The sequence below is a fragment of the Micromesistius poutassou genome (assembly GCF_964030765.1).
Source record: "Micromesistius poutassou genome assembly, chromosome: 3".
Taxonomy (NCBI): Eukaryota; Metazoa; Chordata; class Actinopteri; order Gadiformes; family Gadidae; genus Micromesistius; species Micromesistius poutassou.
The window spans coordinates 10,624,671-10,648,213 of NC_140273.1; the positions used below are offsets into that span (position 1 = coordinate 10,624,671).

A 23,543-nucleotide genomic window follows, 5' to 3' on the forward strand; every position below is an offset into this window, starting at 1 on the left:
CCAGCATGTCTGTCTGCACGCGGCTAGTCATGTTGATGTTTGCGATAGCAACATGGATGAATAAATACATACATACATTTCATTTGTAGAGATCACACAGAGACATAATTTATTTCCACTGTTGGCCACTTCAACTGGTAATTTATATATAGGCCTATATTTTTGGTTTCTGTTTATTTTGCAGGCCAATAAAGCTATTTTTAATTGAAAAAGTGTGTATGTGAGAGTGAGTGCGTGAGAGTCAGAGCTCACCTTTGCATGCAGATTTGAAAAAAATAAATAAAAAGGAGTAACGAACAGGAAACTAGGCTAAATAAACTACAAATGCATTACATCATCCTAGTGAGATGTTGCGAAAAAGGGGAAGGTCAAACGTCCTTTTTGTTTATTTAAAAGGGCCAATGCACATCAATTGACATTTTTAGTTTACACTCAAAATGTAAATTTTCATCTGTCCTACTGTAAATCGAATGATAATTTGAACTCGTTGGTCACGGGGTCGGGGAGGACCTTAATTTCTTGTCAATAAACGGGGGAGGAACAGCTCCGCTTCTCAGTGCTTCCAGCTTCCAGGTGAGAAGGTGACTTCGCTTTGGCTGCAGCTGTGGTTTCACGGGACGGACCATTAGGCTTACAAGGTAGTCAAACTTTTTTTGCATCTTTATCAGAAAGTATAAGTCACTGATACGTAATGTAACATACATTTTAACCAAAATAATTGGCCTAGACATATGACCTATGATTCGATTTACAAAACCTTTCAATTTCGAATGTAGCATATGAATTCGGCTATAGCCTACTTGCACTGATATGCCTACCGAATTTAAACTTGTAACGGCCCTATAGACCTATAGTTATTGGTAACAAAGGTTTCAATTTCCTAGAAAATAAGTTATGTTTCACTTTCACTTTGACAGATCCCCCCCCCCCCCCCCTCCCAAAAAAATGTTCCTCAGTAAATCATTGCTCAAAGTCTATTTTTTTATAATGTGATTGTCACATTAACTAGGCCTATCTATAGTTTCTGTATTAGGCTTTCCGACTATTTTTTTTTGTTTAAATCAATTTTTGGATGATGGCGGGCAGCGATTTTAGCTGAGTTTAACGTGTCATGCAATGTTGGCGCAGGGCAGCTCGGCGATCGCGTTCTCGTATGTTAATCACATAACCCTGCAGGCTTCAATAAGGATTTCAATCCGCGCTAACAGTGCGTTCCCCCCCTTGTCCATTCCATTTGGGAGACCCAGAGGTGAACTGTCCTCCGCGCCCCCTCCCCTTTCCCCTTCTCACACAGCTTCTGTGCACGGCACCTTCTCAGCCATAGATATACTGACGATGTGGCAGAGGTCCTTTCCCAGTCTAAGGCCAAGTCCACACGTACCAAAACGATCTTTTTTTTCTCCGTTTTCCCTGGCATCGTATCAAGAACATTTGCGTCCACACGGATCCATCTCAATACGACTCAACACGCTACTTCATGTTCCAGGCGTATAGGTGGCGCTGTTTTAGTTTTAGAAATTCACCGGAAACCGTCACTCAACCTAATAAAGCGTTAACGCAACCCTTTTGATCGTCTCAATTGGCGCACGCATGGCTGTTGTTTGTTTGTAAAATGTGGCTTATGTGGTTGTCCATCAGTCTTTTTTTCTCAGCGTGGTGGCACAGGAGCATAATATTTTGCGTAGTGGTGGGCCGTTATCGGCGTTAACGTGCTGCGTTAACGCGAGACTCTTATCGGGCGATAAAAAAAATATCGCCGTTAATCTATTCTCAAAGTTGAACTAACCAGAAGCTGAGTGTTTAATAAAATCTACTGTCCATAATCGCGCCATATGCTGGAGACAATGTAGCAATGATAATAGAAACAACTTGGGTGAGCGATGACACGTTTTGGGTTGATCGTGACATCAGAGCGTCGAAATAGTTGGTGTTGTTGTTGTTGTTGTAATAATCCAAATCTTCCTCCGAGCTACCCGCCTTGGTACGGCGGTAGGCGGACGCGTACCAGCCGTCTGCCGTCAACGCCGCCGCCCCGGCTGCCGCGACGCGCACCGGAGACGAGCATGCCGTGGACCTGTAGCGAGAGCACGTCCCGGCGCCGTTATATTTTCCCGCGTTTGAGTTTGTGATAGTAAGCGTGTAGTAAGTTATACTAGAGTTTGTGATGCATTTTGGAAACAGGAGATGAGCCCCTGGTCTAATGCGCCACCTGGCTTGAGAAACCCGTTCTCAAAGACTTACTTTTAGTCATTATTTAGGTAGCACACACATATTATGAATGCCTTCGGCAGAATTCAAATTAGCCATTTTAATATAGATTAATCTAGATTAATTCCAAGATTAATCAGGTTACAAGAGGTTACGCTCGAGGGGTGTGGCGATGACATCATCGAAACGCAAGTATGCGTTTTGGCCGTCCAGACGAACACTCAAGGGCTGCGTTTGTGAATTTATTCACCCTGGGACCTGGTTTCAGAAAAGTCAGTTTGCATGAGATGCGTTTACAGGATTCGTTTGGACGATCGGCCAAAACGATGCAAAACATCTGCGTTTTAACCAAAAATCGGCTCCGTGTGGACGGGCCCTAAATCACTCTAAAACGCCTTATTTTAAGGCAATATTCAAGCGGGTTGGTTTCTGATATAGGTCAGACGTGTAATGATAGTAAAAAAAAAATAAAGTAGGCTATATATTTTTAATTCATTTTTACTAGCATTACCACAAACACACGTTTGACCCGACCCAATTGAAGCTTTCCTTTAAAAAGGAGTTTTAGAGTGATTTTGACTGGGAAAGGACTTCTGTCCCATCGACAATCATTCATTCAGGTGGGTGGTTATGCCGCAGCAAGATGGCGGCAGCATTGACATATATGTTCCACTGAACAGCGCAGCTCAGGCGATATCTAGTCAGTATATATGCTTCTCAGCAAGTAGGGGCGCCTGCAGCTGCAGGGGGCGCCAATTTGCCAATTCCCCACACAGTGATGTGATAGATAACAGAAAACCGCTTCAGTGCCCAAAACCGCCACTCTTAGGCCCACTTTATAAATGTGTATAGGTGATCTCTAGCCTAATTGTAACACTTAAATGTTTTGATTGTTTAGATGGATGCAATCTACAACCTGCTTGATCGATTTAGACTGACTGACTACTATAAAAGATTTCTTGACATCGGTGTGACGGATGAGAGGGACTTCATCGACAGTTTGACAGAGGAGGATCTAGACCAAATAGGTAAGACAAGCCAGTATTATAAACAGCTAATCATGCTTAGACCCTTAATCCAAACTGCAAGGCCTATAAAGAAGAATACATGTCAAGAGACACCATGAAACCAAACAGTCGGCTCCGTTACACTTACACTACGCAAATTTTGTTAGCAGATCACGTAAGCTGCGTCCTCAAGACTTGACGTCTTTTTCTTTTTGTTATGTAGCATATTCATGGTGTGCGCAGGAAACACGTAGGTTTCATGATACCGTAGCGGAAAGTATTATATTTAACATATGTTTGTTGCTGTGACACAAGGCTAGGAAACACAAGGCCAACATGGCAGTCTACTACAGACTTTATAGCTTCAATACACTACTCTTACATTATTATCCATCGGCTTGCTGGTTTGCATATGCTCACAGTTAATAAATAAGTAAAATACATGTTACTGAAGGTGCTACCTTAAGGAAATCTCAACCGGCCGGCACAAAGTCCCAATTACATGAGTCCCAGTCCAGAATCTTCAGCTTCTGGAAATCAACACATTCCAAAACAGGTTTGAGTCAAGTGGAGAGGAATCGCTTTGAAAACCTGAAGGACCATGTGAGAAAGCTCAGACCCAGGCCAGACCCAGACGGCCATGGACCAGGAGCCATCAAGAAGATGGAAGAATTCAGCCTTCAATACACATACCCACAGTGTCCTGAGCCAAGATATATCCAAGGTAAGAGTGACACATCTGTATATTATTGGCTGTTGCACAAGCAAACACTCCAATCATTTTGACGTAAAAATTATAGAAAGTGTAAGACCAAGTGGGAGTAAGGAGGAAGTTATTACAGTTTGTCAAAGACAATGGACGTAGGATGACATCACCCATTGGTTTGCAAACAGCCATTATGAGGGTGTGGCTTTGCCTTCTACAGAGCAGTGCCATTCTGTTCAACCGGCAGCAGAAACTATTCATATTTGTCCCATTGAGAGCCCACAATGGGCTCTCAATGACCAAAACTCATTAATATTAAATTGTTAATATTCCAGTGAAAAATATTTACAGTTTTAACTGTATTTGAGCCAAAGTGCTATGCCTGTATTAAGCAAGTATTCAACAATGCTGTGGTACGGTAAGGTTACGGTAATGATGCAAAAAATAGAGTCTCTTTTATATTAGGTTGGTTCCTCTCAGTCACCTCCTTTGTGACTTACTTACTTAATACATAATTTGTTCCCCTTCTAGACATGGATCCTGCACAGAACACAGTTGAAGATTTAATGCTGAGGATTTGTCACCTTGAAAAGGTTGGCAACAGAAAAGGTGTCTGTCTGTACACGGTGGACGGAATGCCCCTAACCGATGACCCCTTCTTTAACACATGTAAGAACAGCACTACCCATGTCACTTAATTATGGATATAAAACTGTAGTAAATAACAATATTATATATATATGCCGTATCCCCACACACAATTTTATGTACAGTATTTAGCCAGTTCTATTTTGTTGATCTTAAACTATCCAGTATGTTCAAATATGATTTGATAGATTCATTTACATTTGTGTTTTTATTTTACTTTCCCCAGGGTCCTTAAAAGAAAGACATATCAAAAACAAAGATTTACTGTACACCATATTTACACCCACTCAGAACCTACAAGCAAACCTTACAATGAAAAACCCAACAGTTGAAGAAACTCTTGGAGAGCACAATGTTCGATGTCACATAATGCTCAAGGTGAGTGTTGAATATACAAGTTCATGTTTTAAGAAGACACAATACATTTGATCCTATGAATGTGTAAATGACCATGTATTTTCACTCTCTCACGTGTCTTCCACTCCCAGGGAAACTTTGACATATCTGTAAACTTGACCACTGACACAATTTATAATTTGAGAAGAAAACTGGCTTTTGAAAGTGGAATCCCTGCACATGCTCTACATTACCAGTAATCCCAAAACACATGTTGTGTTTGATTGTTTTTTGTATTTAAATTTTAACCAATTTACCTCACCACTCAATTCTCATTTCTAATAAGTTTAAACTACATTTTGGCAGAGGGATCCATGGTTTATCTGACACATTGGAAGATCTGGGCATCTCTAGACAAAAGATCAGCAGTGAACTTTTTCTTGTCTACTTGTCACGACCAACCCCCAGATAATATTGCGTTGTTCAGTAATGACGTTGACCCCTCTGTGAAACAAACCACAAAAGGGCAGAGTGTTTTCCTCTCTTCGCTGTATTCCGTGGTAAGCCACATTTAAGAATATACTATTTTAATGGACTAATATATTCTGATTTTTATATTTAACCTAATGTTGATGGTTCATGATGTAGATATTAGTAATTTCTAAGTTATGAATCCCAAAAGTGGATTATGGCTTCAATAACAAACCTTTTGCTTTGCACTCTTTTAGAGGTCAGAAAAGTGTGGAGGGAATTTCAAAAAGGTGGTTGCTTACATTCGCCAACTAACTGGCTGTAACCCTCTGGCACAAAGTTTGTACCAGCTGATCTGCAAGAATGAGATTGTAACCAAAATTCAGAAGGTGTGGTACTGTTAGCATTTAGCTATCATTTACATGTGCTCGTTGCACACAACTCTCATGCTTACATGCCTATGCATTATGGTTTTATTCTCTTCCACCCTCTAAAGATCGCAATCTTTGAGGGGCTGTATGTGCTGTTTAGAGAACTTTTGCCAAGGCCTGGGGGACAACGCACAGATGAAAAACCAATAGAGGACATGGACGTCTTTGAGTATTCATCACACTGTTGGGCATATCTCATAACAGAAGCGGAGGTATGTTTTGTACTACTAGCTAGACCTTGTCTTGATATTGTGTAGCTCAAACCTGTCATTTTGAATGCAAATAATTGACAACGATAACTGTTTTTCCTGATGTAACCAGAATCAGTCAACAGAGCATGAAGTATACACACCTATGATGCTGAGATCTGAGGAAGGACCTCGTTTCTGTGAACCAGTCAATGTACCTGGAACACCAGTTGTCTTTGAAAAATCTCATGTTCTTCAAAAGATCAGAGGTAAATTCAAATGTCTACAGTGATATGTGGTGTTCAACAGAATACTTGCCCATGACATGATTAACATGAAACCTTTAAATAAAAAAAATGTAATCCTAATTTAAATAATTTTGGACTGTGCCAAAAGTCACAAAATAAATCTCAGACATATGTACATAATATATATTAAAGGCAAATAATAAAGCAAACATGAAGAAATCAATTAAGTAAAGTACATCACTAAAGCAATACTTAACAAAAGGCAATAGGAGCTCATATAATTGATCTATAAAGATGAAAATATATTTTTTGTGACTTGTGACTGTTATCGTTGCCATATTGTTAGCTTCATTCATATTGGCTTGATTTTGTGTCGTTTTTAAGCTGAAGAGAAAATCCCAAACTGCTCTGAACACGTTTTGAGGGAAAGCTCAATGAAGAGGGCCACTAATATAGAGAAGATACTGCTAAGCCTGCCTCCTTTCATCACAACATACTTATTATGGCTAACTCACGCCGACCTGCCTGGAGAGAAGTATGTAGCTTTTTAACATATACCATGTTAAATAACAGTTGCCTTTGTGGTTGTTGCAGCACTCTTATCTTCAGTCATCTACATCACTTGATTCTTTGTATGTCTGATTTCTAGAATGGTTTATAGAATGGTTATATATAAGTAACCTTCTTGTATAATGTTATAATTATAATTATAACATGTTATATAATATATAATATAATTATATATTTATAATAAAGTATGTTTTTTTAGCTAACGATAAAAACACAATTGTTATACACAAAATTGTAACATTCTTCTGAGGCGCTTTGAGCATATTGTTTCTGTGTTTTCAATGAAACATCTGGTCGATAGCTGTATTCAACCATTGTGGTTAATGTTGGACTAGTAGGGCATTGATTCAGAATTGTTAAAAATCTGAAGTGTCCTGTTATTGACAAATAATGCACACCCTTGGAATGTTATTGACCAATCTGGATACAATATTTAAAAATGGTGTATCATTTTATTAATTTTAGCTGATTAAGTAGATAAAAAACAAATTCCATTAAAGATGAAAGTAAGTTATCTCATCATGGTTGGTAATGGCATAAGCAGAATAAACCACTTTGGATTGTCCCGCTATTGGAAAATACTGTGAGACTAATGGTGATGCGGTAGAGGTTGCTTATTCCACCAAAGTAGTTGTGGTTTATTCCTTTCGTAAAGTTGCCATGAAGCTAAGGAAAACAAAAGCTAAAGTGATCAAGTTCATGCCAATGTCGATTGTTTTTGCTTAAAGCTTTCAGGTGAATATGAAGAAGACTTTTGCCAACATGACAGAGAAACTGACAGAGTTCCCCTTCCTAAGAGTGACACCTCCGCTCCAACTCAAGGAAGCAGGGCAGCCTGGGCCATTGCCTGTACTTCTGAGTGAAGGTACTGCATATCACACACAAACACATACTCACATTAATGCTATTTATGTTTGTTTTGTTGCCAGCTAGCCTAATATAGTAAGAAGTACTTTCTATCGCAATGTACAACAAAATGAGTCACACATCCAGGGTGCCATTGGATCAGCATACATAGACTAAAGTGCATTATTTTTTCATTAACACATACTTATTCTTGTTGCAGATAATCTTGGCATTTGTCTGTTCAAAGATAAATGCAAGCCACACAAGATAAAAGTGTTAAATTTTCTCAGTGGCAAAGAAGAAACTGTGAATTTGGATGAACTTGCACTCAGGTAAGTAAATAAGTCCTTTACAGACATTACACACATTTATGTGTGCACAAAGTTTATCATCCTATATACACAACAGAAAGGTACATCTCATTATGTAAAATAACACAATTAATTAAAATATCTTTATTTTGAATATTCTCAAAATGGCAGGGTCCTTTTTGCTGTTCTCAACTGAAAAATGTTAAGTACCAATTGTTATTGTATTACTTTATCTTATTTGCCATATTTTATATTAGGGCAAGATACATAACACATCAAAAAACAAATGCAGATAATGAATACACTAATGCAAGGAACCTAGATAGATAGATAATCTATCTATCTATTGCAGATCTGTAGAAATTTTTGATTCTCCTTCTTTGCATTTTTCTTTATATAGAACTGGTAATCTTTCGGATGGCGAAACATTTATTACTTGCAGGACTCCAAAAGAAGCAATACTGGTAATGTTTACTTTTATACTTGCAGTATATTTTATGGACATCTGCTAATTGAATACATAGTCATAGTATACTAATGACATTACATTGCAATACTGGTACAAATCTTCTATTTTTTTAGGTGCTGATGGATACCAGTTCCTCCATGGAAGAGGAATGCTACGGTGAGCTGAAAATGAGGAAAATAGATGCTGTGAAGGAGTTATTTGACAGCTTTGCAACAAGGACCATGGCCTATGATTTCCATCACGTGATCGGCCTCGTGAGGTTCAGCACAGACGTGAAACTCCTGCATACATTTACAGAAACTCTGGAAAAATTCAAGGTAGGTTCAAAGGTTCAAATCGTTCTTACATTATTTCAAGACATTTAGTTGTCAACAAATATGTTTTATATCAAATTTGAATTCCAATTTGAAATTTGGAAATTTAATTAAAAATATGTCAAAAAATTGCATCCCTGATTGAGTCAATTGAATGCATAGAATACAAGTGAAGCCCCTTTGACAGGGTACATGTGATAAAACATTTAAAAATATATACAGCCCTAACCCTGGACCTACATTTAACAACAGGAACATCTGCGGGACCTTAAACCGAGTGGCCAGACTGTTCTGTACGATGCCCTGCAACATGGAGTTAAGGAAATGGAAGGAGTAAAGGAGAGGTTCCCTGAATGTAGACTCCGCATAATTTGTCTCACAGATGGAAACGATGTTGGGTAAATTCTGTTTGTGTTCCATCAAAAATGTATTCAATGGCCATGCTCAACCTTATACAAGGTCAAACATTTACCAGAAAGTTGCATCATAATTTCAAATCCAAATAGGCATAAAGCAAGGTTTAAATTGTTTCTAATTATCCATACTTTGTGTTCATATATAGGTGATATAGATTTGTATTGACTATTTAGTACAGATGGAGTTTAATGATACATGAGTTTGTGATGCTATGTGAATCATTGCCCAAACAGATCGAAGGGAAAACCTGAAACCGTTGCAGTAAATCTGATTAAATCCAACATCATTGTGGATTCTATCCTCCTTGGAAACGTGGCAAACAACACACTTCACGGAATCAGCAACGCCACAGGTATAGCACCACAAGAGCCAGTAACTCAGACACAAATTGTCATTGCATAGCATATATTCAATACATCTTTACTTAATGTCCAAATCTGGATTTAGGGGGTTGCTGTTTCAAGCCAAAAACAAGCACAGAAGGCCTCAAACTTTTTGAAAGTGAGACTGTTCTTTCTTTGGAAATGAGAAAACCCAAGAAAAAACTTGATCCATCGTCCATCACAAGTGAGGTCAGTTACAATGGATCAGTCGGTCCTACTTACCATGGTTATGGTTGTCTTTCAAAATAAACAAAAAACAGACAAATGTTGTAATCTTCTAAGTAATGCGTTGCATCTGTCCACCAGACCGTTTTAAGAAGCATCTTTGCAAAACATGGCTATGACGATCTCCCAGAGACCTCTCTGCCAAGCGAGTTTAACAACACAGTGACCGCTTCAGAGAAGTTTGTGTTTTGCTTTTCCTCCCATGCCATGTTGTGTAATCTGGTTATAAGCCCCCCCCTGAACTGAACTAAACTAGCACTTCTTTCTAACAGTTCCTTAAAAATTAAGATTGGGGAATCTAAGAAAGGACAAATGTTAATGAAGAAGGACAAACGTGTACTAGAGGAGTTGAGAAGCCTGCATTGTGACCCTCATCCCTACTTCAACATCTTCCCATCTGAGTCAGACTTCAGTAAGTGAGAATCTTGGTCACATAGGACTGGTTATTGGATTCAGTGTTTTTATTTATCAGTGGAAGGGAGTTGAGAAAGACAACAGACTACAGACTTCAATAGTGAAAATGGCAACTTCTGTCAGTTTCTAAAGTTTTAATTCTTTGAGCCACTGCTGGATGTATACAGTTGTGTGTGAATTATAACTGTTGTGTGCGATTAAGTTTTATATGTTAATTTATAACTTTTATTTGTGAGAATTCTGTTTTATGATTTCAAACTGTTTTTAAATTTTGACTGATTTCTAACAGTTACATGTGTGATTTCTCACTGTGATTTAAAACTGTGATTTCTAACTTATCTGCGATTCGGTGTTATATTTTAATTTCTAACTTTTATGTGTGTTATTTCGGATGTGTGATTTCTTACTGTTATGTGTGCGATTCTATCTGTTATTTCTAACTTTGATGTGTTTTCTAACTGTCCATAGCGTTTTGGAAGATTCTGATGCAGGGTCCCCCTGACACGCCTTATGAGAATGGCACCTTTGAGCTGTACTGTCAGTTTGGTCCGGATTATCCTGTGAAACCTCCAACACTCCGCTTTGTGACAGTCGTATCCTTCCATCTGTATTTTGTGATATATTATTAATGTTTCAAAAGAGCTAATGGAGATGTAAATGCAGCTTGTTACATTATCTTAACATAAGCAAAGATGTACCACTGCAATATCAACAGTTCTGGACGGATATGTCACAACATATTTGACCGCGGCTACAATGCCCACATCACCATGAAGGAGATCCTAGAGGCTATTTATGGACTGCTCATCGCCCCTGAGGCTGAAGATCCACTAGACAGGTTAGATCTTCTAGCATAGTTTCAAACAAAATATTCAAAGAAAAAACTACAACTTGCGTCTGAGTTTGTAATGATGCAGTCCTAATTTATTGGCTTTTTTCTTGTTGAAAAAGTCCTAGATATTTGTCAAGTCTATTGACAAATATCTAGGCATCTGGCTTGATGAAAAACACTTTTAAATCTCATATTAATAACCTTGTTTGCAAATTACGTCAGAAAATTGGATTTTTATATAGGAATAGAACCAGCTTCCCAATGGTTTGTAGAAAGAGGGTTATTGAAGCAGTGTTTTTATCAGTGCTGGACTATGGGGATGTAGTTTATAAGTATGCGTCTGCTTCTACCCTAAAACCATTCAGTTTATCATTCAGCACTTAGATTCATTACAGGTGATTGCTTTAAAAACCATCACTGCACCCTTTATGAAAAGGTTGGTTGGCCTTCTCTTTTTATGAGACGTGAGAAACACTGGTTTTTATTTATATTTAAAGCTTTCATTGGGAAACAGCCACCTTACATGTGGACCATGCTGGACTGGGACACAGAGACCTTTTGTACCCAGTCCAGTGAGCTGCTCCTCCTAAAGGTTCCCAGAGCTCACTCCAGTCTAGGAATGACTGCCTTTTCCATCAGTGCTCCTAACTCATGGAATGCTCTGCAGAGCAACTTAAAAATGACTGCTCTTCCTACTTTTTTTTTTTTCTTCCTACTTTTTTTTTTTTTTTAACAATAAATAAAAATTTTTTTAAAAGAGAACATACAGTCACAGGGACAGTAACATTGCGAACATCACTCCTCCCCCCACCCTCAACAGCACAATCACTCAAGGATGAATGTTGAATGAGAAAAAAATATATATATATAAAAAATAAAAATAAAAAAGTAAAAATAAAAATAAAAAATACAAACCAACATACAAAAATACAATAAAATAAAGTAATAATAATAATAATAATAATAATAATAATAATAATAATAATAAATAAATAAAATACAAAAAACACAAAATCAATAGCGGTCCTGCTTATTTATAAAAGGCATGCCAGCTTCTACCAGCACCGCCCTACAAGTTTTAATCATTAATTACAGTCCGATCACTTTCCAGGAACTGCATAAAAGTGTCCCATATCTCTGTGAACTTGTTTAGTTTCCCTTTGGCAACATAAGTTAATTTCTCCAGTGTCAAACATGACGCCAATTCCCGTAACCACATTCCCTGTGTAGGGCCTTCCATACTTTTCCACCTTAATGCAATCACTCTCCTAGCATGAAGTAAGGATAGATCAATCAAGGGAGCAGTTTTGCGGCCTGGTACATAGTGATCAGGGTAAATACCTAATATACAGAGCCTTGCCTCAAGTGGAACCACCGTATTAGACATACGCGAAATCATGTCGGTTACATCTTTCCAAAAATGACTGAATTTTTTGGCATTCCCACATGCAGTGCAGCAGAGTGCCAACACAATCATTACATTTTATACAGCTATCAGGAATGTTGGGGTTGTAGTGATGTAGTTTTACAGGTGTCACGTAAGTTCTGAATAGCCACTTGTATTGTATGAGTTTTAGTGCTGTGTTTATAGTCTTTGTTTGTGCCTTTAGACAAGCATCTTCCCACTCATTTTCTGTAATATTTATTCCTAAGTCGTCTCCATGCATTTAGTCTACAGTGGGAGTTGTCCTTCGATTTGGATTGTAGCATACTGTACAACACTGACAGCTGACCTCTACCATCCTTATTACTTACAATACACTCCTCTATAACTGACATGGAAGGTCTATCCAGGGTATGGGCCTGTGATTTTATGAAACTTCTTAGTTGCAGGTACTTAAAGAAATTATTTCTAGGTATGTCATATTTACAGACCAATTGATCAAAGGTCATCAGATTCCCGTCTGTGTACAGGTCAATTATTTTACACAGACCTCTGTTAGCCCATTTTTTAAATCCACCATCCGCTGCTCTTCCTACTTTTGGTTTATTTAAATCTATGATTTCTAAATTGTACACAAATAAGCTCAAATAAGCTTATACATACTTATACAGTATAGGACACACATAATGCCATTCTTATTTTTTTTTCTTTTGGCAGCATTTTGGCTGAGAAGTTTCTTTCCAGCAAGGAGGAGTATAAACAAGAAGCCAAGGACCATACCACGAAAACTGCAGCCAAGTCCTTGAATGACAAGGAGCAGGTGAAGGCTTTGAGATACATTGAAGATTTTTTGAACTCATGATATTAAACGATTGTATGTAGTATGTAGTGTGTGTGTGTGTGTGTGTGTGTGTGTGTGTGTGTGTGTGTGTGTGTGTGTGTGTGTGTGTGTGTGTGTGTGTGTGTGTGTGGGTGGGTGGGTGTGGGTATATATATACAGTATATATGTCTGTGCTAGGGCTGTGCAATTAATCAAATTTTGATCACAATTTCGATTCTTGGGTCAAACGATCTCCAAATTAATAAAATCGAGTTGGAACAATTATTTAAAAAAATATATTATTATTTTTTTTTTTATGATTCTGAAGTTCAAGACAAGTTACTTTCAGTGAGTTCTGAGTATTATGGGCCAGGCCAGTCCTTACAGCCTTAATACATTACTGGATCAATTTACAGAATGCAATTTGTTGAGTGTCGTTTACAAAAAACGTTACATAAAAAATGTGTCAGTGCACTAAACACGAGAAAGTTAATTTAAGTTTATTTAAGTTGTTCTGTATTATTTGATTTTCTAGTATATTTATTTTATTCATTGAAAGTTTTATAGAAATTACATTAATTAAACAACAGCTGGATCCATATTTATTTGTACATTATTTACAATTTGAACATCAATTTTTTTATTTGAACATTTTTTGTAGTTTAAGAATTTGGAAAACTAACAGTGAGTTTTTTTTGCAGAAATGCCGAATAAATGCATTTTATTTTCAAACTCAAAAAGAATCATTTGAAGAATCGTGATTTCAATCTTGACCAAAAAAATCGTGATTCTCATTTTTTCCAAAATCGAGCAGCCTTAGTCTGTGCACTTGATTAACTACTTCTGAGGCCTGAATTAACACCACAATAAAATGGCACTGGCCACATAATTGTATGTGTAGTACCATTTGTAGAACATATATAACAAACATTGGAATGTCCTATTCACTTTGAATCAATGTTTTTTTTTTTATCTTGAAAGGAATTGGTTGGCTCTGTTCAAGATAACACACCCAATCATCTGAAATGTCCACTCAGTCAGAGGATTTTTGTGGAACCCGTTAAAACAAAATATGGAAACGTCTACGAGCGACTGGTCATCGAAGAACACCTTAAGAAGTAAGTTTTAAATGTACCTAAACCTGTTTAAATAATTGCAGTGTTTATATTATGATATTTACAGATGCTGGACTCTGGTCAAGTGTGTACTTGGTTGGAAAGGCTCCACTTCGACCTCCAGTCACCCTCACCTGAGGCCGACTCTAGTCTTTCTGTCTTCTCTGCTGATATTATTTCTGTGCATTCTCAAACAAAAATTATGTCTTTTTCAGAAAAAAGTTCGATCCAATAAAGGGGGAAAACTATCCGCTTCAGATAAGTGATCTCAAACCAGAAACAGATATGAAGAACATGGTGAAGAAACATAAAGTTCTTCAGCTTCAATAATTAATTGGCATCCAGCAGACATTGTAGAGGCAAGCCATTGTGGGTTATTTTACTGTTTTAAACATTTTTATGATCAAACAATTCTAATCGTACATTATTGTTAAAGGAGAACAGTAGCTACTACTAATACTCTCACTGTGTTATGTTTTTAAGATATCACTGAAAATGCGACCTAGCAAACATGGTGAACACCACTGTAAATCTCATTCCAGTAAATCCTTTTACTTATTACTTTACTTAGGGTTAGGGCTTCATATCTCTTTTAAGTCATATTTGTTTTAGATATACCTACTTTCAGATAAGGAGCTACAGTAATATTACCTAAAATCAGTCCCTACTGTGGATCTATTGATGACGAGGAGACAAAAATATATCACAATCATTTGTATCAGTTTATGGTCTGCTACCTTAAGCTAAAATGCAATTGTCTATTTGACTAATTACATCATTCCACATGAATTATTTCAGTATATATACCATATTTAGAATGTGTGCTTGAAATTTGCAGGAACCACAATCTATTACTTAAATACAAAGTAAGATCTTGCATCAAATGGAACCTGGTTGTAACACAAGCTAGTCGTTTATTTCTTTAGTACTCTATGTGTAATATAATTTTCTTTTATTATAGCAAAGCTGAGTGGAAATTTACAGATAAGCATTTGATTTCCAAAGAACAGATAATATAAATAATATATTATATAAATAATGCTTATTTTATATTGACATTAAAACAAATCGTTTAACATATTTTCTTCAGGACAGATCTATTTTTGATCACCTGAGGCTACTATAGGCTACTGCTTTTAATATAGATTATAGATGGGGATTAAATAGTACTTGTTTCTATGCTGAAATTATTAAAGCCGGATTAAACCTGCGTTCAAGTAACCTTTGTTTTCTTGCATGATTCCAAACATGCCAAATGGTTGCCGTTGAGTATTATTTGTATTAATTGAGTATTATTGAGTATTAATTGTATTTGAAAAATGAAATTGGATTATGCAATTTATGAGAAAAACAAAGTGCACTTTGTAACATGAAATATAAACCCTAATAAAGCCCAAATTTGCAAACAACACTAGCACAACTCGAATAGGGGAAGATGAATTGTCCCGGTGTTATTTTAAGGGAAAGAGAAACCAAACAATTTCCAGTAAATTGAAACTTATTTATTGAAACATCCTGGCAAGTAAACCACAGACAAATCAAAAGCAGAAACTGCTTTGTAAAAAATGTCAGTGACCCAAGATTTTATTTTTTGTTGTACATTCACTGTATATACTGTATATGAATATAATTTGACAGAATACAAGCAAACAGCATCTAGACACACTGGCATCTAGAGCAACTGTGTGGGCCAAAGTCGTCATTCCAACCAAATGGTGTGCTGGTGTGGGTTACGTTTGGTACTGTAGGAGGTAGTTACTAACTAAGAATAGACTTTATAAAATAAACTGGTAATACTTTATAATGCACATTCATTATTTAACCATTAATTAACAAAGTCAATGCAGCAATATGCATTATTATAAAGCATTAGAATAGGAGTTAGGGATTGTAGTTCAGTTCTTGTTATAAGGTACTTTGGTTGGTAAGGCCACTTTGCAACTTGCTTAATGTCTATAAAATCAAAGCAATCAGTCAACGACTCTATCAACCCAGGGAATCATGCTCCCCAATTTAATTAGGTCTGTGGCGACCAATGGCAAGATAATCCAATGAGGGTCAACTGGAAAGTTGCCACATTTTCCTATAGCGTCCATATGCCAGCCTGAGGCTTGGGCCATACTACAAATTTTGGTTAATCTGAAATGATTATGAAACCATCAGTGCATCTTTGATGACTGTCACATGCATGTCATAGCATAACAAACCAACATGGATACCAGGCAGCTTGCCACTTTGGTGATTTGTGCAGCATGAGAATATAATGTAAAGACTTAAGCAAGTGACGACAGCACCAGATGGGAATAAAGATTATGGGGTAAAACTTGTCATCATTTTCATTCAATTGTCAATGTTACAATTTAACACATAGTTTATAAGTAAGTGCACTTACTTGGTCTTGATATTTAACAAATCCAGCAAACAGTATCGCAAAAATATAAATAATCCAAACGGTTGTTCTTGCCGGGTCAGCCGTCAGGTCAGCTAACAGGAAGTGACCAGTTGAGTTCTCCAACGTAACATGAGGGAACCATACTAACATTTCAAATAAAAATGGACACATGGTCCGTGGAAGACAAACAAATGAATGAGAAATGAATTAGTAGGCCTGTGTAAATTAACCATATAATGAGAACACATTTTTAATTTGAATGGAATGGAATCTCTGAGGAACTCCAATTAACTATCACCTGATTAGTGAAGTCAAATGATGACGCTAGTGTGAGTGTATATCTGTGTGTCTCCTGTTTCCTAGCATATCTCCTGTTCCCTCACGTATCTCTTATTCCCAAGTAAAGAGTATCTGCTGTTCCTTTGCGTAGCTCCTGTTTCTTATAGTATCTCCTGTTCCCTTACATATCTTTTGTTTCCTAGTGTATCTCCTGTTTTCTATAGTATCTCCTGTTTCCTAGCGTATCTCCTGTTTTCTGTTGTATCTCCTGTTTCCTAGCGTATCTCCTGTTTCCTAGCGTATTTCCTGTCTCCACCAGCCTTCTCCTCTGCTCTGCATGGTTTCTTATAATATTTAAATGCTATATGGTATGGGGTTTTCTTATACAAAAGGCGTTAGAGTATATTATTACAATAGCAAACAGAGTTACAGCTTGTTTCCTACTGTGTTTCCTAGCCTATCACCTGTTCCCTAGCGGATCTCCCGTCTCCACCAGCCTACTCCTTTGCTCTGCATGGATTCTCAGGTGTAATTAGGTGTCAGGACCTCCACGCCTCCTCATCCACCTCTCTCTCATTCACCCTAATTACCCTGCATGATCCCTTCCTCTGGTCTTCACCCCTTTCTCTCTCACTCTCTTTTCTGAACCTAATGAAACTGTGCTGTTTAATGCTGTGTTTATCTGTGGATGTTTTGCTTGTTAATTGCTCGCTAAGTAGATCTGTCTGCAGACTAGTTCTGCACTCCTCTCCTCAGGCCAAGAGTTAAAATGTGGAAACAGGAGAGACTTTGTATCTAAGCACTTAAGAGATAAGAAGATACTAAATAGATACATTTCTTACAGCCTGCCTACTCAAACGCTCCCCGTTCTGTTATAATTGCTTTTCTCCTCTACTCTGTGCCTCCTCTTTCGCCGTCTCCCCCCTACCCCTTTCTTCTCCCCAGCTCTATTCTCATCGCCTGCCCGCCCTCCTCTCCTCAGCTCCTCCATCTCTCCTCAACACTCTCCTCCTCTCTTTTGCCCCCTCTCTCCTCTCTCTGTGTTTAAACATCATGAAAAGTGACTGCTCAGACACATAGCGCCCTGACACTCCTTCAATCTGTTTAAATAATCACTGCTCCTCTTTAATCACTCGCCTTGTAATATCTGCCAGGGCGAGAGGGCCAGAGAGAGAGAGAGACAGAGAGAGAGAGTCAATGGTTCTTTTTTCACATCTCCATCTTCCCATTCAGAAGCTTAAATTGCCATTCTGAAAATCAAGGTTGAAGCAAACAAATCCGCGGCCATGGACAATTTCACATTTTTCGAACAGTCTTTTTTCAACAGTCTTTTTTCACAGCCAAAGAAGAAAAAAGAAATTTGAGAATTTCCTGTGAAATGTATCAATCCTACCTTCAACAAACCCATCTCTGGTCTGTAGTTGAACTTTCCTTCACCCATCTCCACCAATTTAGACCTTTATACCCACCTCCACCATTAAAGATCTACACCCATCTTCTCCCTAACTCCAGCCATATAGATCTATAAACATATCCACCCATATGTATCATAGTTCACTTTCCCACCTGTATAGATCTATACAAACCTCCACTCTACATCCACCTGTATAGATCTTTAAACACCTCCACATGTTTAGTTATATAACCACCTCAACCTGCAGGAGGCCTGGTGTTGAAAAATAGGCTGCATGTACAGTTTAGACTTTAGAGGGAATAGTATCCATTCAAGGAGAAGATTCATTTGAAGATTTAAGATAAATCGTCCATGTTGAAGGTTAGATTATTAAGGTAGTTAAGCATGGTACATAACATTAAGCATTGCCCTGCCCACCTTGAGGTGTTTCTTCTTAAGCTGATTACCAACTTAGCCTCAAGAACAGACCAGAGGCCATGGACATATATAAATAAATATAGAAGCAACATTGGCCTTTGGATCATATGTCATTATTGCCACCATATTGGAGAGGCAAAGACTGGCCTGTAATAACCATAAAAAACTAAACGGTTAAGGGGCTGTTATCTGGATAAGAAACACTATAAAGTTTAAATTTATCAACCAATTTCAAGTAGTCATTTTTATTTAGAGGGAGGAGTACACGTACGTAACTTTTAATTTTTTTCATATTTAATTTTCAACTTTTCATATTCACTCGAATATATCTGCGAACTTTGAATAAACTATTATACATACAAAATAAATCAACAAAAATACATAGTGTTTATCCTCGTTTAATTATGTGATAAACCGTACTTGCAACTGCCAGCAACCATTTAAATGCGTCTGAACGTCTTGGGCTACGCTAGTTATTGGTCATTCGAAATAAAGCCCTCCTTCAGGTCAGGGGCGCCGGCCAAGTTGTAAGCTCGCAAACTTTTTGCTGTCTATCAAGCAGAGACGGCTTTTCATTGGCGCAAAAAAAATCGCCATCGGGGCGCACCAGTGTGTGCCCCTGGCCAATGGTATGGCTTTTCTGTTTTGTTTTTTATCACCACACGATTGGACAATTCAGTGAATCAATCAAATAGGCTACCTCCCTCAGCAACGCTCGCGCAACACACTTACAGCAGAGAAGAGATGGATCGCTAACTAGGAGAGAGTTGTAAAAGCACTTTCCACCCATTTCAGTGGAGGAATTGGACTCCAAGCAATGTTATACTTAAAAGGAGCAAGTAAGTTCCATATAAATTTAGTCTTTCGGCCTGTAGCATATAAACAATATAAAGCAACTGTCCCATATTTCTAACTGCATTTTAAATAGCCATTGAGACACAAAAATGGACGCTATAGGACAGTGATCATGATTTGCTTCAATATCATAATAACAACAATGGGTAAGCTTAGGCCCTGCAAGTCAGGATGTAGGCTATGAATCTGAATGAATAGTAGGTAATAGGTAGTGGCCATCTCCAAAATGCACCAGAATACAGGAAATCAAATCTACCAAATTAATTTTTCTATTACTGCGCCCCACCAACAATTTTTATCACCAGCCGCCACTGGAGGAGTATATTTGGTGACACACGTGCCACCAAATGCACATTATGCATATGTGTGTGTGTTTGTTCTGTGTTCCACAATATTGCTCATGCAGAACATTTTGGAACAATAGATTAAATCCACAGAGCCACGGAAACAGGTATACAATCACAACAGAATAAATCAATCACACACACACAACGTTTTGATAGGATGGTGAGGAACATATGAAGAGTGGTGGGGAGGAACACATGTTCCTCCCCACCACTCTTCATATGTTCCTCATATATTGTGTGTTGTGGTAACCCGGTCCACAAGAGTCTAGAGATCTCACGGCAAGTACCACGCAGAGGTTTCCAATAAAGCCGTATTCTGCGTTTATTCACAGGTATGGTAGATAACAGGTAATACATCAACTATACTATGGCCTCCGTGAGACTCGAGTAGTAGGATGTGTCGTCGGCCTTCTGCTGGGTCGTCGTCTCTGCTTCTCCCTGGGTTGAGTTCCCGGTCTGCTTTTAAGATGTCCGCCCGGTCGTTTCCACCCTGCGGCCAGGTGTTCTCCATCGGGTTGATTGCGTTGAGTGAAGATGTGCTCACTGCCGCTGGCTAGTGGATGGCGGTGGTACACACCATCCACCACTAGCCCACGGTTCCCCCTGGTGGGGAGCGGGTTGCCACACTGGCTGAAGCCTCTGGTCGTCTGGGGCCCAGCCCACATGCATCCCGGCGTGATAGAGTGTCGGCGTTGGCATTCTCCTTGCCCAGACGGTGGTCCACCTTGAAATGGAAATCCTGGAGGGCCAGGAACCACCTCGTCACCCGGGCATTGGTGTCCTTGGCGCTGGCCATCCATTTCAGTGGGGCGTGGTCAGTTACCAGGGTAAACTGCCGACCTAGAAGATAGTATCAGAGTTTGTCCAGGGCCCACTTGATGGCCAGAGCCTCCTTCTCCACCGTGGAGTAGTTTCTCTCGTTGGGTAAGAGTTTCCGGCTGACGTAGGTGATCGGGTGTTCCTCTCCAGCCCGGACCTGGGAGAGAACTCCCCCCAGCCCCACCTCTGAAGCGTCGGTGTGCACTATGAGGGGTAAAGCAAAGTCAGGGGTTATGAGAACTGGCTCTGAACATAAGGCTCTTCGGAGCGTCCCGAAGGCCTTTTCGGCGTCCTCGGACCATCTGATCCAGTCAGGTAGGGCCTTCCGGGTCAGGTCATTAAGCGGGCTGGCCAGCGTGGCAAAGCCTGGTATAAATCGCTGGTAATAGCCTACCAGCCCTAAAAACGATTTCACCTGTTTTTTGGTGGTGGGTCGTGGCCAGTCCCGGATGGCAGCGACCTTGCTTTCCTGCGGCCGAACGTTTCCCCGTCCTACCTGGTACCCCAGGTAGAATGTTTCCTCCAGTCCAAGGCGGCATTTGGCCGGGTTGGCGGTGAGGCCCGCCTTTCGTAGTTCCCCCAGCACCGCCCGCAGCTGCCGGAGGTGGACATCCCAGCTGTCGCTGTGGATGATGATATCATCGATGTATGCTGCTGCGTAGGCTGGGTACGCAGGATCACCGAGAACACGTCCTGATGTTGCATGACGATCTCGCTTAGGTCCTGCTTCTGGGCCGGGCTGAGGTCCTCCCCCACTGGAACCACTGGGATGTCGTGTTGGACCGCCAACACCAGGGACGCCGGGACTGGAGGGTCCACTCCCCCCCTCCACTGCTTCAGGATGTTGACGTGATACAACTGGGTGGGCTTACGTCTCCCGGGTTGTCGTACCCGGTAGTTCACGTCTCCCACTCGCTCGACCACCTCATACGGCCCCTGCCATTTGGCCAGGAATTTACACTCCGCCGTGGGGACCAGGACCAGGACCAGTTCTCCTGGGAGGAAGGTGCGCAGCTGGGCTCCACGGTTGTAGACCCATGCCTGGGCCTGCTGGGCTCGCTGGAGGTGGTCTCGGACGATGGGCCAAACTTGGGCCATGCTGTCCCTCACCTGCTCCACATGGTCCAGCATGGTGCGGTGTGGAGATGGCTGGCTCTCCCACGCCTCCTTGGCGAGGTCCAAGGCTTTTTTCAACATTTGTTTTAGTGTTTTGTTGAACCGCTCCACCAAGCCGTCTGTCTGGGGGTGATACACCGACGTCCGGAGCTGCGTGACCTGTAGAAGGCTCAGCAATTCCTTCCTTACACGTGACATAAAACATGAGCCCTGATCAGTGAGTACCTCCCGGGCTATCCCCACCCGGCTAAAAAGTAGCATGAGTTCTTTGGCTACCGCCTTGGCTGTAGCCGCGCGTAGGGGTAGGGCTTCCGGGTACCGGGTTGCATAGTCCACTATGACCAGAATATACCGGTGTCCCCGACTGGTCTTGGGGAGGGGCCCCACAATGTCAAGTGCTATCCGGTCAAACAGGGTTTCTATAATGGGCATCGGGATGAGAGGGTTCCAGACCGTGGCCCTAGGGTCTACCCGCTGGCATTCGGGACACGCCTGGCAATACTGCTCTACATCCCGCTTAACCCCCGGCCAGTAAAACCTAGCTAGGACCCTGTCCCGAGTTTTGTCCATTCCCAGATGCGCTCCCAGGAGGTGAGTGTGGGCCATAAACAGCACCTGGCTGACATGGTCGTGGGACCACTAATTGTTCTGTCACCCCCCCCTCTTTTTCCACAACCCGGTAGAGTAGTCCCCCTCTGGTGCTAAAATGTGGGTGCGGTAAGCAACTCACCGAGTCCCGGGCTTGTCCGTCATGGGCGAGAACGTGGCTCCATGCATGTTTCAGGGCGTCGTCCTGGAGTTGAGCGCTGGCGAACTGTCCCGACCGAGCAGTACCTTCCCCCCCTACTGGGAGAAAGTCAGAGAACTCGGTGAGGGGGGAACTCTCAGGCTCCTCGGGTGGGTCGTTCTGCTCAGACGCCGTGAGGGTGTCCGTGGTGCTGGGAGCGGGCGGGCAGTCCGCCCTGCCGATCGGGGAACCCGGTGGTGAGGGTCCGTTCCCCTCGCTCCCCTGGTCCTTGGCCGTCGATTCCCCCGGAGTCGCCGGGAGCCGCGTGGTCCCGTAGGCCGGTCGGGCCATCCTCCCAGCTCGTCGGGGAGGCTCTCTCCGGAGCCGGGTTTCCCGTTCCGGATTCCACAGCCGATGGAAGATCGGACAATCCCTCCCGATCAGGAGCGGGACCGGGAGATGGGGAACAATCCCTGCCCGGGCAGTGAACACACCGTAGGGGGTTCGGACGACCACGTGGCAGGTTCCATAAGTACGGGTGTCCCCATGCACGCTGGCGACCTCCATCGGTTCCCCCTCCTTCCCTCCCGCCAGGTCGGGACGGAGTAGGGTCACCACGCTGCCGGTGTCCAGGAGAGCCTGCGTATCGTGGTTCATAACCCGTGCTGGGATTGTCGGGGTCCCAGTCATCCCCTGCGCCCAACAGGTGGCCAGCATGCAGGGTCGGCGCCTCCCCTCGTCCGCGTAGGCATCGACACATCCCGGTCTCCGGGACAGAATCGGGCTAGGTGGCCGACCTGGCCACAGGTGTAGCACCGTCTCCCCTCGGGTCCC

At 40.8% G+C, this 23,543-nt stretch overlaps 1 protein-coding gene across 1 annotated transcript; it reads left to right on the forward strand.

Annotated features, from left to right (window-relative positions):
* Positions 1 to 546: 546 nt before the first annotated feature.
* LOC311340710 (uncharacterized protein) lies at positions 547 to 15,303 on the forward strand. The gene is given in 26 exon segments (XM_084465585.1): positions 547 to 638; positions 3,107 to 3,236; positions 3,772 to 3,939; positions 4,453 to 4,590; positions 4,796 to 4,947; positions 5,058 to 5,161; positions 5,272 to 5,331; positions 5,333 to 5,465; positions 5,634 to 5,765; positions 5,873 to 6,019; positions 6,129 to 6,264; positions 6,628 to 6,778; positions 7,542 to 7,678; positions 7,880 to 7,991; positions 8,371 to 8,434; positions 8,553 to 8,756; positions 9,006 to 9,151; positions 9,404 to 9,522; positions 9,618 to 9,742; positions 9,860 to 9,957; positions 10,051 to 10,190; positions 10,661 to 10,785; positions 10,885 to 11,030; positions 13,126 to 13,228; positions 14,210 to 14,346; positions 14,559 to 15,303. Coding segments are annotated over 25 exon segments (3,222 nt in total). The 5' UTR covers positions 547 to 638; the 3' UTR covers positions 14,674 to 15,303.
* The last annotated feature ends 8,240 nt before the right edge of the window (positions 15,304 to 23,543 follow it).